This window comes from Platalea leucorodia, assembly GCF_965183815.1.
Source record: "Platalea leucorodia genome assembly, chromosome: 4".
NCBI lineage: Eukaryota > Metazoa > Chordata > Aves > Pelecaniformes > Threskiornithidae > Platalea > Platalea leucorodia.
This window is the reverse complement of record NC_138826.1, coordinates 123,202,597-123,218,832: the sequence shown is the minus strand read 5'-3', so window position 1 is coordinate 123,218,832 and position 16,236 is coordinate 123,202,597. Positions and strand designations below refer to the sequence as shown.

The 16,236-nt window shown below is 43.8% G+C and overlaps 1 protein-coding gene across 1 annotated transcript in view; it reads right to left on the bottom strand.

The window, feature by feature from the left end:
* Positions 1-210: 210 nt before the first annotated feature.
* The window catches only part of ITIH5 (inter-alpha-trypsin inhibitor heavy chain 5), a 43,318-nt gene continuing 27,292 nt past the window's right edge, over positions 211-16,236 (bottom strand). The window contains exons 6-12 of the mRNA XM_082308387.1: positions 13,560-13,731; positions 10,689-10,998; positions 7,526-8,079; positions 7,096-7,146; positions 5,881-5,997; positions 3,032-3,409; positions 211-1,976 (exon numbers count right to left, since the gene is read on the bottom strand). Coding sequence (XP_082164513.1) covers positions 1,678-1,976; positions 3,032-3,409; positions 5,881-5,997; positions 7,096-7,146; positions 7,526-8,079; positions 10,689-10,998; positions 13,560-13,731 — 1,881 coding nt within the window. The 3' untranslated portion in view covers positions 211-1,677. The remainder of the gene's footprint in view (positions 1,977-3,031; positions 3,410-5,880; positions 5,998-7,095; positions 7,147-7,525; positions 8,080-10,688; positions 10,999-13,559; positions 13,732-16,236) is intronic.

Sequence of the window (16,236 nt, the reverse complement as noted above, 5' to 3'; positions counted from 1 at the left end):
AATCTAACTGGTTGCTTTCAGCTGCTTCCCTCTTCCCCACAGTACATGGTGTGAATAAGCAACCATGCTTGCTCTCATCTACTCTGCTGCCACAGTGCTAGCAGTACTAACTAGATGATCAAGCAACTGGAAAACCACCGCCCCACCCCCAGCAGCTGGAGCTCCTACAGCAACAATATGATCTAATTTTTAAATATGCAAAAAATCAGTCAAGATTGAACCTATTTCTGTAGGTCTCTGGCAACTCTGTTTTCTCCTAACACATGGATATCATTTAGCTCCTGGAGATGCTTCCACACCCACTGTCCTTCCTTTCAGTTCTGGAAAGGCAGAGTATGCATGAGCTCAATTTGGCCTTCCCATGTAAATGTCTTTGCAGTTGTCAAAGTCCTCTTTGGCCAAGTTCTCTACTAAGCACACTCCCCTGTGGCTGATCTATAGCATTATTCAGTGATGCCTCACTTTAAAATAGACAGCCTTGTAGTTTGGGTTTGGAGGTTTCTTTGCAGAGCAGCACCACCTGCAGTGGGGGTGGTTGGCAGACCCTTCTGTAGCCTCCTGCTGCCAAATTCCTGCTGTGTACAAATTCCTGCAGTCTAAGGAAGGAGAAGGAGCCAGGGAAAATGGGATGAAAAAATTTTGACAATTTGGAGTAACTAAAGACTTCCCCCCGATTAGAAAAGCAGCTAGAAATGTCTAGTGTAAATTCAAGGGGCTGCTTTGTAGGGTCCTAAGCTATCGTGGGTGCTGGTTCATCATCCTTTAGAGAAGTGATGCTTTGCTCAAGGAGGCAGCAGGTCTGTTGGAAGCTCATGGTGGAACTTTGTTTCTGTCTGAGGGAGTCAAGACTCAAAAAACCACTAAACCTGTAATGATGTTATTTAAATGAGATGCTTCACGGAATGGGAGCTGGGACTACTCCTGTTGCTGCTGAAGACTGGAGGTGCTTTTTTAAGCATGGAGCCTGTGCACTGAGACAGCAATAAACTACATGAAGGTTTTCACCACTGTTTTAAGGGTCCGTAGTGGTTCAGGGAACATCATGCTTAGTGGCAAATCCAGACTGCATTCCAATAACCAAGAAAGCAATACCCTCCTGTGGCCTGTTGATTTAAGATTTTGATTTCTTTGTTACATCTTTGATGCTAATGGGTCACTGCAGATGAATATCCACCCACCTCTCCTCTCTCTCTCTCTTCTTTCCCCAGGGGCCGTGGTTGGAGCAGGTGCTCCAAGTCACTTCTTTGCAAGGCGTATCATCCAAGGTTGTCTCTCCAGGTAGGCACTGTGCTGTATGATCTGTGCCTCTCACTGGGCGACTCATCAGCCCCTGGGGGTATTGCACAGATCCCTGCATGGGTTTATTTTAAGGCCAGCATCTCTCTGTACTGTTTGATATGAGCGCTGGCCCATTTCTCCCTCCCTTCCCACTGGGAGAGCACCGATCACACCTTTAACCATGTCCTCAACCCTTCCCCCCAAACCTCCTTGTCTTCAGGAATTTGATGAACAATGTTCATCTGGCATGAAAGAGAGACAGCTGATTTCCAAGGGCAAAAAGCCTTGGTTTCTTTGGCACCGAAAAGTAAAGAAATATTCATGAGTTGCCTAGCTCTAAAGGCTTCAGAAGGGAACTGCTGTCACACATGCTGCTGTAATGCATTGCTATGATCAGTCTTAGAGACTGTTAATCGTCCCAAAGCTGGTCCCTGTGTCGAAAGGATGAGAAGCCAAATAGTCTTTATAGCTCCCATCGATCAGTTTGTCCGCATTGTTTTTGGCAAACCAGCAGTCAACTTCCTGCTGGCCATTGAAGATCCTCCTCTGCTTCCACACGACAGGAACAAGCCGTCCCTTCACTTTGAGGGTGGTCGTAGGGTTTGGCTTTAATGCTTCAGTTTGGTTCTGACCAACCTGCTGATGACTTGTGTTTAGAGATTCCTGAAGAAGTTTAACTTCATGGTTCAAGAACTGACCTGCAAGGCAAGACAAAATAGACTCCATGACTGGCTGTTTTGTGCCCGTATATAAGTTGTTCGGGTTTGTTTTTTTTTTTTATAGACCATGTTTTGAGGATTCTTAGCATATGGGGTTGTAAAGGGTTTCTCTGCAATAGCAGGATGAATCTAGGTCCTCTGATTCTTTTCTAAATCTCACAAACACAGAGACAGATTAGAATAAAACCCTATTTCTTTTTTCACTCATCAAGATACATTGGCTGAGCTAAAGAGCTTTTTGAGCTGCTAGTAGCAAGTTCCCCTCTGTGGGTCATGGTTACTACAGGATAATATAACCCATACAAAGCCCATCAGCAAGCAGAAAGAAGATATAGGCTTGAAGCTCCAAGTTCTCTTCCCTTGCTTTCTTGGGGGCAAGCTCTTTTCAGCCAAACCTAAGCGTGGATTTAGAGGTTTGCACGTGCGAGCAGCCTGGATCCAAAACTCCACCTCTGAAGGATCATTTCCTGCTTAACCTAGGGGTACCCGAGTGTCACAGAAACTATGGCTTCAGCCTTAGAGTTCTGCTCCTGTACATGGCCATAAACATCACTACTTCTTGTTGGCTGAAAGAACCCAACCTAGACATTCTCTGAGCCTTCCTAAAGCCTAATTGCTCTCAAAATATGGGGATGGCTCTTTTTTCACTTCACATTTGAAAGAAAGGGGCTACAAAAAGTACCAATGTTTCTTGATCTCAATCAGGCTCAGGTGCAAACAGCTGTATTGGGAACATCAAGTATGTGTATTCTAATGACAACTCTATTGAACAATCATAAAAACAGTGGAAGTGTGAAAAACAGGCACAGCCACATAGCTAGGATAGTGGGAGATAGCTCATACAGAAAAAAATGGGAGAGGAGCTGGGGATGCTAGCAATAAAGAAGTTGTTTGGAAGTGGAAGTAAAAGTCTCACCTGGGAACTTACTCCCCACCTGCCTTGTTCATTACCTCCTGCCTCTGTCCTTTAAAACTGTTTGGAAGAATCATTTTTCTCTGACTTACAGCTCTGAATCTGAGACCCTGTTACCTACCCAGTAGCCCATGGGAGTCAGCAGAGAGGCCTTTACTGTTGGAGATGTAGAACCCCAGGTGGTTCCTCTGATACGGGGCCGGCTTCTTGTAATGGTGGATGAGGATGACAAAGCTGATTGTGTCTCGTATCGTCACAGTGATGTTGGAATTGGCAGAGATGGACACCTCAAGGTTGCTGCTCCGCACAACAGCGCTCCGAGCACAGGACAGAAGAAGTCTTTCCCCATCATCCAGGATGATTCTTTTGGGTGTGATCTCTAGGTAAGATCTCTCTGGCTTATTGCTGAGGATAGTGATGGTGCTGAAGTAAGTCCGATGCTTCTTGTGGCCGTTGGGTGGTGCAGGAGCTCCGATTAGTTGCCCATTTACAGTTACACCTTGCAGGATAACAATCAATAAATGAAAGATGGAACTAAGAATACTTCTATTGTCTCAAATATATAAGCCTTGCAACTGAGGACATGCAGGTTCACCATCTCATGCTCGATTATTTCACCTACCAGTGTTCAAAGCAGTATAGCCAGTCTGTTATAAATTGATTACCTTAGACAGAGCACCTGAATTCACCCCAGCTCAGAAATGCTGGCCTTCCCTGGAACAGGTCCCCCCAACCCCATTAGTCCTAACATTGTGTACGCAGTGCTACAGGATAGGATCGGCTGTTCCTCAGTACAGCCACTTCCTAAGCTGCCTCCAACCTTAGACCTACCTATCATCACGACAATGATGTGCAGGGGTTTTGAGCCACATAAGACAAATATTTATCTTCCTGACTGCTATAGCCCAACAAACTGTGGTACGATTTACCTAGACCACCTATTTGTTGATGCATAATTCAAACCTGGGCAAACACACCAGATCTTGGAGGACTAAGAAAAGCTGCTGGCAGGCCTGCTTTTCCTCATATCACCAACGGGCATAGGGACTGAACTTCTAGGAGGAAGATCTGAGTGTATCTGAATGCTGCTGTGTCAGAGTAGTAGACAGCTGGAGTTTGATGTCCCTCTCTACCCGACTCCTAAAGAGAACTAGCCCGGGAAACCACAGAGTACGGGTTACTACCTTGACCAACAAGCTAAAGACTGAGCAGGACCCGTAGTGAAGTGCTAAACCTCCTCAGGTGGCAAGGTAAGAAATTCAGGTTCTTTCTGTGTTACTGCAGAATAGGACCCTGAACCCTGCACTCCCGTTGGGCAGCTTCATCAGCGCTGCTCTTCCAGCTTTCCTCAGTTTTGCCCCAAAAGAACCACTTTTGAGTAGTCGAAGGTGCAGATTCCACTGAGTCAGCTGAAGCCTAGATGTCCACACTCAGGTTCCCAATCATTTTAATGATTTTTTGTGACTTCCTATCCTTAAGACAGCGTCTCCGCTTCCACAGGTCTCTGAAGAGCTACTAGACAGCAACAATTAAGGAGGAGAATTGTAGCTAACCCAAGCTAGACCCAAGCCATCAACACTGAGATAAAATATCTCCATATCCCATCATTGCTGATGGAATCTCTCATTTCTGTCTTCATAGGCTCAACTTGCTGGTGCTATGGAGTCTGTTTTTCTCCAGCTCATTCTGCATTTGAGCCACAGAATCATTCAAAGCTGTAGCACAAACACAGTCTGTGAGAGAAGCTTAAGGGAAACATCGCCAGGAGCTGGATCTTACTCACTAAGGCAGGTATGAACACAGAAATATGGAGGCTAGACCACTGCCACACAGAACAGAACTCTTATAACTTTATTGTGGGGTTGTTTATCTTCTTTGTAAAACAAGTCTGTGCATTGTCTCTGGTTTTGACACCCCTTCCTCCCACCATTTCCTTGCTCAGGACATAATCTGCTTATTAGCTGCCCTGCTTAGAATTCCAGATTGGATCAGACCACAGCCTGCCCCTGGGGATCAGACTGGCTTGAACAAAGCAGATCCTGAATTGTGTGGGTTTTCTCAAGGCTGTCGTGACTCGGTAACCAGTTTGGTGTTCCCTTCACTGAAACAGCCTCAGTGCTTGGTTAACCTGTTTGGATAATTTGCTCTGTCCTGAAGCAAACAGCACTGTAAGTAAAAAGTAAAGTTCTAATAACAGAGCAATTTTGGTGAGCCCAAATCTTTTATTTGCATGTTGTGACTTTGTAACTAGAGGGCTGATGAAGTTGCATTGAAGAAATGCACTGTCTCTGCACCAGAAAGCTGAATCCCCTGTGTAATCTCTTGGCACGGAGGTGGCTGCATGGCTTACGCAAACACTACATGCAGTATGCAAAATGCCTGTGGCTGTTCGTTCAGCTGTGGCAGCTGTAGCACTCGTTAAGTGCAACCCCCTAGACCATACTGGGTCTAATGATCAGGAACGGAGCTCTCCGATCTAGCTGGACTGAAGGGGTGTGATGTGGTCCTCATGCACTCAAGTGGGTCTCTTGGCTGTTTACATGTAATTGCTGCTCCCTTGATTCCAGCCAATGAAGATCTGAGCTAGGAAAATTTGGATACACATAAAGGCCAGTTCTCTCTATGGTTAGGTCTAATCTGTTGGCAAACACTTCTGTAGATTAATTGCGTATGTAACAGTGGCCAGGCCTACTCCTTGCTTAGGCTTGCTGTGAATTTACCCATAAGCTATGACAAAGTTGGAGGTCAGTAAGTGCAAGTCAACAGTTTACCTCCCCGTCTAATCCAGGTGATTAGAACCAGAAAACTTATGTGCATCAATTTTCCATTACCTGGCCAGAAAAGCAACTTTTTCTAATTTCCTGCCACTTTCTTGCCTATGAAGCACCTTGGTGCTTAGTCTTATTGCTAGAGAGCTGGCCTCGCACTTCAGCTTTCCTCCACAAGCAACTGCTTTGTTCGGCTGCTCACCAGATTCCTTATGATCAGAGACCAGCCGGAGAATGTCCCCTGGTTCTCCGTCAATATTGAAGCAGACAGACAACTTGCTGGAGGGAAAATCAATGACAAAGTGGGGGTCTCCATCCGCTGAGAAGACATGGAAAAAGAGACAAATGTGAGAGGCTTACACAAAATTACAGTGTCCAAGAATGTAACAAACTGCTTTTCCAAGTGTGTTTGTTTGTCCCTGTTTTTTCTAAGACCTCCTGGTTTGTTGTTTTTAGAGGGTCGGATGGAGTTTGCCAGGAAATGCCAAGTTTTGCTTTGTTTTTCACAAAGTTTATTTTATTTTATATTGTTTTGTTTTTCCTCACAGAAGAGGTTGGGTTTTCAATGAAAACTCAAAACCCGAAGCAGTCCAGGTGAAAATCAGGATATTTTCTTCCTGGAATATCATTTCAGTGATTTATGGGAATGGTCATGCAGGTGTTTGATACTCCTCCATACTCTGTTCGGAGGCTACATCCCCCACAGCACACAAGAACATATCCTCTAATCAAGGACTGCTGCGTGGGCACACCTCACACTGAACCTTCTTGGTCCTCAGTATCAGCTTGGAGCAGTCAACAGCAGATTTTAAACAATCCCACGACCTTAATTTTTCAACAATTCTTGACCTATCTTCAACTATCAGATATTTGTTATTAACAATAAGACAAGCCAAAACTCTAGTTTTTAAGGTAAATTTGACCTTATCCAGTGAAATTCAAGTCTAAATTCTTGATCTGGGCTTATTCTTCAGTGTTAAATGTATGAAAAGGATGTTAAGTAAAGGTGCAGAACCAACAGAGAAATAGCAAAACACTATCGAAGTTTCTTTTTTTTTTTTTCCCCTTTGACAACACTTTTTATGTTTCAGCAACATTACTTTATAAAATGTTTTTTGACTAGTTCTAGTACAGAGAGAACGTGATTCCTGTTCTCCCCCAATCATCAGAAATCTCAAATGAGGATCAAGTGGTATAGATCATCTGCCTTGTTATGTTTCCTCACACTTCTCATTACTGATCCTCTCTGTATTTTGTTTTTGGTTTTGTTTTCATTTTCCTTCCTACTCTGCGGGTCTAGTAAATAGGATTTTGGCTGATCCGTCGGGATGGTTATACCACAATGGCATGCAACTGAGGTTTCCATAATCAACCACTATTATTTTGGATTATTAAAGGCATGAAAACAGGCACTGACCTGAAGTTTTCGTGATTTTAATTCTTTGTTTATCTTGCTGTCTGCGTATACCTAGAAGTGGGGAAGGAAGGCTGTTACAATTACTTATTGAGCAGCAGAAAGAACCATAGTATAATAACGTTTACAAAATATTATTCAGCGAGATTATGGGACATATTCCTGCAGCTACTTTAAGCTTCATTTAGAAACTACTGAAGAAAAATTGATATTCTACAGAGCGGTAAGTGCTTCCAGGGGGTGAGTCAGGTGCCTAAAAGGTTTGCTTAAGGTCACCCAGCTCACAATTAGCAAAATCAATATGAAAATCTCAGCTTTCTGTTCACCACCCCTCGGTTCATTGGCTAGATCATCCCTGGTGCCAAAGTTAGCCATAAGACCCTACCTATGCAAAAAGATTTCTTACCAGCATATGGTTATTTTTCCCTCGTACCTGGTGGTGCCTTGTGTCCCTGCAAGCTCTGCAACTTCTCACCAATGCCATCAGTAGAAGGGCTGATAAACTCCTCTTGAGGTGGTTCTGAATGGAGCCCAGCCTCTCTCATCTTCAGAACGGTGAAGGGAGTAACAAAATTGTAAGTCAGGGCCATTGACTTGGCTTTCTCCATCAAATAGTCTTTTTCCTGATTGTCATCACTCTTCAACCAGGCCTTAAGCAATTCCTTGATGGTGAGGTAACTCCATGCCCTCTCAATGTAATTTTTATCACCTTTGCCATCTTCCAGGCCAGGGACACCTCTGATGTCATTCCTGCTTGGCAGGTCAATAGCCACATCTGTTTTCAGGAGGATGTACTTCTTGGAGTTGCTAGCAGTCACCTCCACGTGGAGACTATCTGAGGTGTGGTTGATGAGTTTGCCAGCTATTATAATTTCAGAGCCATTGAAGTAGTTAGGGAAGAAGTTCTGGGTGACTTGCTCCACATTGTCTTCAGGGTAATCAATACGGATGTCAGAGAGAAGGGGTGTTCCTATTTCATCATAGAACCTTAAACAAAGACACATTTCTCACCATTAGTACTGTTCATCCAAGTGTATGCATACACTCTTGCACTTACACACGGCCAAGGATACAGTCAGACTATCTAATATGGCTCCTAAGACATTCAGGAGAAGTTAGAGCTACCAGGCCCCAAATTTAACCACTGCATCCACTGTAACTGGGCCCAGAGAGACGGGGGAGTCTCTATGCTCAGAGATTTTCAAAACTTGAGTGGACAAGGCCGTGAGAAACTTCACCTAAATTTGAAGTTAGCTCTTCTCTGAGCAGAAGGATGGATGACATGACCTCCAGAGGTCCTTTGCAACCAAAATTATTCTCTGCCTCATTTTAGTGTTCAGTGTTTCTTAGGCATCTAAACAGAGTTTCTTAAGTATGTTCAGAAGTATCCCAGCATGGCCTGGCAGTCACCTACCTTCCACCATGATTCCAGAGCTGTGAAAGGAGATATTTGTGATCATTTAAAGTTTGCTTAAGAGGACCTGTCCATTAAAAGTAAATTCTTGGCTTCTCAGGCTCACAGAAAGCACCCTGGTTATTTCAAAATGGACTTAGAAGAGATGCTGTTACCCACAGTTTTCCAGTGGTATTATGCATGGTATTCCAGACCCAGAAACTGTAAGACCAAGGTCCCCCAAAGCTTCTGTATCACTGGAAGAGCCAGGGATACTACCATTTGGGATGGTCAGTGTAGGACAGGCAGGAATACAGTTTTCTGAGGGCAAAAGGAAAAGAAAAATCAAGAAGGAATCTCACTATGCCCCCCATAAATGAGGACATTTCCAAAGATTGGAGGAATCCTAACTACTAAATACAGGTAGCCTAGCAGAACAGAACTCGCTGCTACCTTATTGCTGATTTTCTGTTGGAGCAAGACATGGCTTCCATGGAACCAGAGACCTTAACCCTATAATGCCTCGTTAACGTGACCTACCATACTTCTGAGAATACCTCGCACTGGACAGGCCAGAAAGCCTTTACAAGGGGTCAAGGCCTAAGTTTACAGTACTGTGTTTTCCCTGCAGCAATGTGCTTTTGATAGATCTTCCCAAGCTGCTCCAGGAATGCCATATTTCCCATTTAAATGCCAGACTCTTCATCTCTTGACAAGCCATTTGAGTTAAATTTGGTAAATAAACAAAGAATTGGCCTCAGCCCTTTTTTAGTTCAAGCTGCATTTATTTTTCACATCTGCTTAAACAGATTGTCTGGAAGCTCTTTGATGCAGAGACCTCATCACATTTTAAAACATGAGTAAATTAAACCTGATAACTCTGTGAAATAACTCCTGTGTTGTAACAAATGGTGGAGAGATACAATCTGTCTTATAGTACAATGCAAGGAAGTACCTGTGTAAAAAATACAGCCCACTGACCACAAAAATTATATTGGCACCCATGTAGATTTTCCCTCCAACAGTGATTTGAATTGGCCTCCAGCAAGTAATTATGCTTTTCTGTGTAAATTTGGCACCAGATGCCAAATGGGTTTGCCATCACTGAGCTTGATAAACAGTGAGCTGTTTATCAGATAAAGGTGTTTGAACAAGTACTTGCAGTGCTGGCTTCCTGCAGCCCAATCAATCAGCACATCCTTCATTTGCCAGGGAATGCCACTCACTATCCAAAATGCATGTTCTGAGAAGCAAATGACATGGGCGGAGTGGCAGATAGATCTACAAAATCTAGCTTAAAAGGAACACATTCTTGTCCTACTATAACGATGACAGAAAGAACAGCTCTAGTGGAAAGTGCATGGTCTCATTGCTCCAGATAAATTAGACACTAGCCAGGCAAAATGAGAAGTCTCTGCTCAATTACTGTCTCTTTTTGGTTTCTGAGGTTCGAAATACGAACATTTTGGGAGTGAAAGCCAAACATCTTTGCCTGGAAATACTGACACATTGCCTGATATTTTAAACAGAGCTGTGGTTCAGATGTCTTTTTGCTGTTCCTCACGAGCGTCTCCCCTTGGACTACAGCTCTCTGATCACAGAAGAGGAGCGTAATCTCTGGTCCTATTGAATGATGAGGATTACAGGAAACTTGTTAGGAGTTTGGGTCACAAAGAACGAGGGAACGAAGCAACTATATGATCATCCCAGGAATTACCCTTGTGTATTTTTCAAAGTCGAATATTTTGGAGTTTGGGCAAAAGGTTATGGTTTTCAAAAAATAAAGAAACAATTTTCTGCCCCAAATTGGGATCTCCATTCCTGAGCCCCTCCATGCTGTTTATGTTGTCAATTTGAAGTGAGCCATGTATCCTTTCCTCCTTCCGTCCACCTGCAGAGAGGTGGCACTCATGCCTCCCATCTCTCCAGGTTTACACGTCCAAAACAACAGTCTGAATTAGGGGAACAAATGCCTTGTTCTGAGGCTCTGAGAAGCTCCAGCACAGCTCAGGGGGTCTGCTAGGTAGTAGACTATTTCTGAGTAGGCATCCTCAGTATCTGAGCATACTCTGCCTCTCTCAACCAGAGTTGAGCCTCAGAGAAACTCCCATCTCTTGTGATGTCTCCTTAGAGGATTTTCCTTCCCAAAACCCTTGCCCAGAGGACCCAATACAGATACAAGCACAGAAAAAGCAGAACAAACCCTTTGAGGTGGCTGGCTGCATCCTCATCCTCCTGGAAATGCCTTGTCATGCCGCAGTTCTCCAGTGCCATCCTCTCCAGCAGCTTGTGGTCCACATCATTGCCAATGCCAATGGTGAAGAGGCAGAATTTATCACGGATGGCATCCTTGGTGTTGCTGAGGATTTTGGATGACTGTGTTTCCCCAACAGTGGGCCTCCCATCCGTGAGGAAGATGATCAGAGAGACGCTCCTGGCATCAATGTCGTTCTGAGCAATGTAATCATTTAGCAGCTTTGCACCAGTCTGGAGAGCACCATTAATGTTAGTCCCTGGGAAGGTACCAAAATTATTAGCTCATTTCTCCTTCTAAGAGTCGTACAAATAATTTCCCTAAGCCCCTTTTAGTACGATGACAGCATCTCTGTTCATCAGGATGTTCCTGTTTTCTACATGAGGTTGCACTAGCCCTTTAATTCCATTCAGCTCTGTTACTCAGCACCAGTTTGGGATAGTTGCTTATAGTCTTATGAATTGAATTATGAATTGCAGTTTATTATGTGAAATTGCTGCATCCTTGAATATCTCAATGTGCAATAATCAGCCGTGGTAAGCAGAGTCAGAGCACATACCATGTCCTGCTGGTACCTACAAAAATAGTTAAACTTAATTACGGGACTCTCCCAGATGATATCTGAACTAGGAAAACAAGTTCTGCTCATTTTGTCTGAAGGGCACAAGATTTGAAGACAGGAAAAAAGCCTTCAAATGGGAAAACAAGTGGTTGGGTTTGTTCTTCAAAATCCCAGGGGCTAACAAAGTTTAAAGGGAAGAGAAATGGCTTTGTTAGCCGAGGAGTGTGTTTTCACAAAAACAACTGGCTAGCAGAGAATGGAGCTGCCTGAAGTGGGGAGAGGGGGAGAAAACAGAAAATAAATGAGGGAACAGATGTACGTTAGAAGAATCGCCATGAAAAGGATCCAAGCCTACTGCGTGTTCAGAAACAAGAAAGCAGAAAAATGAGTACAGGTATCTCCTTGCCCCATGTGTTTCTTGTGCTAGTCAAAGCAAAGAGGGATTGGTTGTGGAACCTTTGCAAGTTCAGTACATCTGGGTTAAAAACAGCTCTCAGAAAGAAAAACAGGTGAAATGGGTTAAGAAGCATACACAACAGATTCCTGGGAGTCCAGAAGGGGAGATCTAGGGTGGTTACCAGCAAGGACACCCTAGCAGGTCTGACCATGGATCATGACTAGAAACAGCATGCACAGCTCCAGTGGCTGCAGCAAGACAAGGAACAGGAAAGGGGCTAAGACTTCTGAGAAGTCCTCAAAATCCAGACTGTGTTTTTTGCAAAATGGTTTTGAACCAAAACCCTGCACCTAAATATCCTAATACCCTCTCAGTCTCCATCCAGATCCAAAACTTCAGAAAGATTTTTTTCCCCACAGAAACAAAAGAAAACCATCCCATGCGGTAGACATCATTTCAAACCCAGGCAGATCACAGAAGCTACCAAGCACCAAAAACTGCCTTTTGGCACATGCACAAATATTTAGCAGCAATATTTTGTTCCCATTCCTTTGGTGTGTGAATATGACACAGAGGTGTAAGCACAGCGCGTTCTTCGTGTGTGCGATCCGTGAGCCTGAGTGCATTCACGTTCACTGGAAGATACTCAAGCAACAGCACCTTTACAGGGAAAACACAGAGTTAGCCAAAACTAAAGTACCGCTGGCCTGTGGTGGAGAATCACTGCACCTTCCTGTTGAACCAGAGTTAATCATTTCCTTTTACTTTTGTTCTCTGGCAGGTTCACGGGCAAACTCAGCTGGTTCCTGCACAGCTCTTTTGGCACTTCAGGAGTAAAGAGCTTTGTACTCTGAGTTTAGTCCCACTATTGGTAATTGTTTAACTGGGCAGGTCCCTTGACCACTTCCTAAACTCTTCCTCTCACAATAGAAACAGTATGGCAAACTGTCCTGTTTGCTGTGTTTTTCCATCAGAGAGTTTCCTTTGCTAGGAGCGGTCACTGCTCAGGGGCAGCCATGGGAAGGCCCTGTCTGACCTTCAACCAGCTGTGAGTGCTTGCACGGGGAAGGATTTGCATAGGTCATTTTGCAGCTCTGCTTACTTGGGGAGTGCTCAGCTAGGATGGGCACAGCTGCCAAAGTATGTTTGATTACAAACTTCACTATGTTTTCTTTATGCTAATGTCCATAGCCTCATAGGAGACCACTGAATCAAATTCAAAATCATGCCTGCACTCTGCCACTGTTCTGGGGTCTCCTCCTCTCCCCTCTTCGCTCCTGGCAACAAGGCACAAGCAAAAAGGGACAAGAAATTCTTAAACCTCAGTCTGGCTACTCCTTGGCAGAGAAAAGAGTAAGACAGTACTAGGGGAGAAACTAGCTATTGCAGAAGGCAATCTCACAGCCCACACTGCGTAGTCCACCCCTGGAGTTTCCAGCCCAGACAAAACCATGTGCCAGCTTTTACACAGGCTTTCAGAAACTGCACAAGTACTGGCCCTGTGTGTCTTTCACCACCATATAGTATTTTTTCCTGTGTCCTCAAGAAATAACCCCGGGAACTTTTCCACTCCAAGGGTCTCACAAGATAAATGGGAGAATGGGCCCAACTTGGCTTTAATAAGTATATCAGGTCATATGACTGGATCTGGGGACACCTTCCATCACGTATGCTGATAAAGGGCACATATCCTTCTGTCACGTAACCCTGAGCGGAGGTGAGGAAGGGACCTCCTTGTCCCATGACCTAAGTCCCAACATCTTTTTATTGCTACATGTTACAGGACCACGTTCACCACTCTCCGTTCTGTTGTAGTTAATTGGATAGCAAAATTAATCCTGTTCATATCTCTGGATCGTACCTCCAGTAGGCGACATGTTATGAATGTACTTTTTAGCATCTCTTATATTATTTGGAGTAACTGGCACCAGCCGGTCCTGCTGCCAGACCTTTATTCGGTTGGAAAAGCCAATGATATTGAAGTGGTCTTCAGGCCTTAGGTCCTGGAGAATTGTGAAGAGAGCTTCTTTGGTCTAAAAAGGAAAGAGAAAGAGACCAGTAGGCACAACTGTCGCTGCTTTAGTGGGCAAAAATTTAATTTTTAAGATGTTTACTGATCTTATAGATATTTCTACATTGCCAGTTTGGCTCATGAATAAAATTGAGATGTCCTTCTCTGTCTCAAAGCCTGATCTCTGTGGTGCCAGGTGCTATGCAAATATAAGATGAAAGAACAACTTTTTCCCAAAAGATCTTGAAAAGTGATACATATGCCTGGACCTAACTAAGCTTAAAAATCATGCATGACAACTAGGATGAAAGCTCACACTGACCAGGAGAACCATGCCCTGAACTAAGGGATGCTGAATAATGTTGACTAGTATCAAAAGTCTCATGGAGTTTTTCTAAAGCCCTCTAGACTTGCAGTAAGCTGTTAAGTGGCATATGGTTAAAAAGGTTACTTATAAGTCGACATGCCTCTAAAATGTCAAGGATGCACATGCTCTGTTCATAATTAGGATACTGATTGGCATATACATACTCCAATTAATCGTTCCAGCAGTTAACAAATGTTTAAGCTAATATGATCAAATGAATAAGACACAAAAAGAAGCCCTGACTGGTCATTGCAGATTCTACCTGCTAGTCAGTTTTGTCCCAGGCATGGTTTTTTTCCAGCAATATGCCAACATTATATTGTTCTGCTGTTCATCATCCTATGTAAATATAGGCAGACAGAGTGAGGAAAGCTGGTATCAAGATGAGTTCGTAGTAAGAGAGGTAAAGATTCTTGGGTGATGGGAAAGACAGACCACTGAGGATAAGCCAACAGATAGAGTGCAGATGTGTCCAGTTCTCTCCCCAGTATGATGAACTTTGATTTAGCAGCCACGAAGCTGCGTTCGCATGGAGACAAAATTCAGCTTAGTAAGACCAGCTGAGATGGTCTTTTGCTTTTGCATCAGAGGATGCTTTTGATGCCCAAAAGCAGCCTCTGTCCATGCAAACATACCCTATATTTGGATGCAAAATGCCTGGGAGGAATATGAGGCAATATCTGTAAGCAGAGGGATCAGCAGCTTCTCAGCTCTGCCCTTTCTTGGCCACCGTTAAGCCTTTCAAATTCTAAGGAAAGCTATGCAGAAAGTAATATGGTGGACTCATCAGCATTTAAAGGTTTCTCTCATGCCTATCAGGGAAACATGTGAAGGGCTTGTCCAGAAAAAATAAAAAAGGTAATCAGCAGTGCTGGAAACCACATGTTTCTAGGCCTGATGTTTCTATGTAAAGACAGTTTGGAAAGGAGCTCAAAGGGCTGATCAAGCTGTGTCATCAATATCCCTCTGGATTCTGCATTGACGCTGATGATGCAATGATGCAACTGCAAACAACTTACCCACCGCAGTGGAGTCTCTAATCCTCCCAGCTGGTGACTTGGCTTCCAGTTCATCTGAAGTCAAGGGGAATATTTCACATAGCTTCAAACATTTTGGAGCCAGTTCTGGAGTCCCTCCCTGCCTGTTTCTGTTCTCTGTATAAACCATTTTCCTCCATAGGGATCGCAAGATTCATCCCTCCATTTGCTTAGCTGGAACATTGCTCCACGTCTCACCACCATGCATTTTATGAATGTTTTATAGATAAGAATACTAAACCAAATGCTGGTGGAAGAGGCTCTTTCAAAGAGAAGGGGAGAACCTGACTAGGTTCACATCACCAAATAAACCTTCAAGAAGATGAGTGCCTGCTGCAAACACAAGGGTTGTCTCCCCAGTCTAACAGTCCATAAAGAACTTGCTAAGATGAGCTAAATAGCCATTATTTGAAAAAGAAGGGAAGGTTTTATGGTCTCATCTCCTCTTTTACAATAGCCTTTGTACTGTAAAAATGCATCAGATGATAATACATGACATAACCCTTCAGAGGGACACTCAATCATTCACAGTTTCATTTTACAGAAGTGAAAACCGAGGCACAGGCTACTTTAGTAATGATGTCAAGGCAACAAATGGAGAGCTTTCCAAAACTTGGAGTTCCCAGCTCTCAATCCAGTAGGCCAAACGATCTCTCATGCATGCGTAGAAAGGCAAAGCACCAATCACACAGTGGAGAAAAGGACTCTTGGGTTTATTTCATGATAAAAAGAGTGGTCCATGCATTTGTCCCTCAAAAAATGGGATCAAAGTAAGCAGAAAGTGAAAATGGAGAAGCTTCTGTCCCGTGGGAGTGTGATCAGGCCTTTATGCCAGCCTCTGCTGAAGGAAATTTTGGGCAGGGCGTTAAAGCAAGAAACAATGAGACCACAACAGCTCCCCATGTGCAATATCCCTCCTCCACTCCCCCCCGCCCCGGGAGAGAAACAGAGGTGCCTAGAAGCAATGATTTGAAGCGAAACTCCCCAAGTCTCATTATCCATGTTATAGCTCTGATTATAATTAACATCACTTGACCTTTCCCATTACAAAACCCCTCTTTTCAGTTTTTTGCAATTCTGTCAAACTGCACTTTTCTCAAAGGGATTTATTGGGCCCAAACAG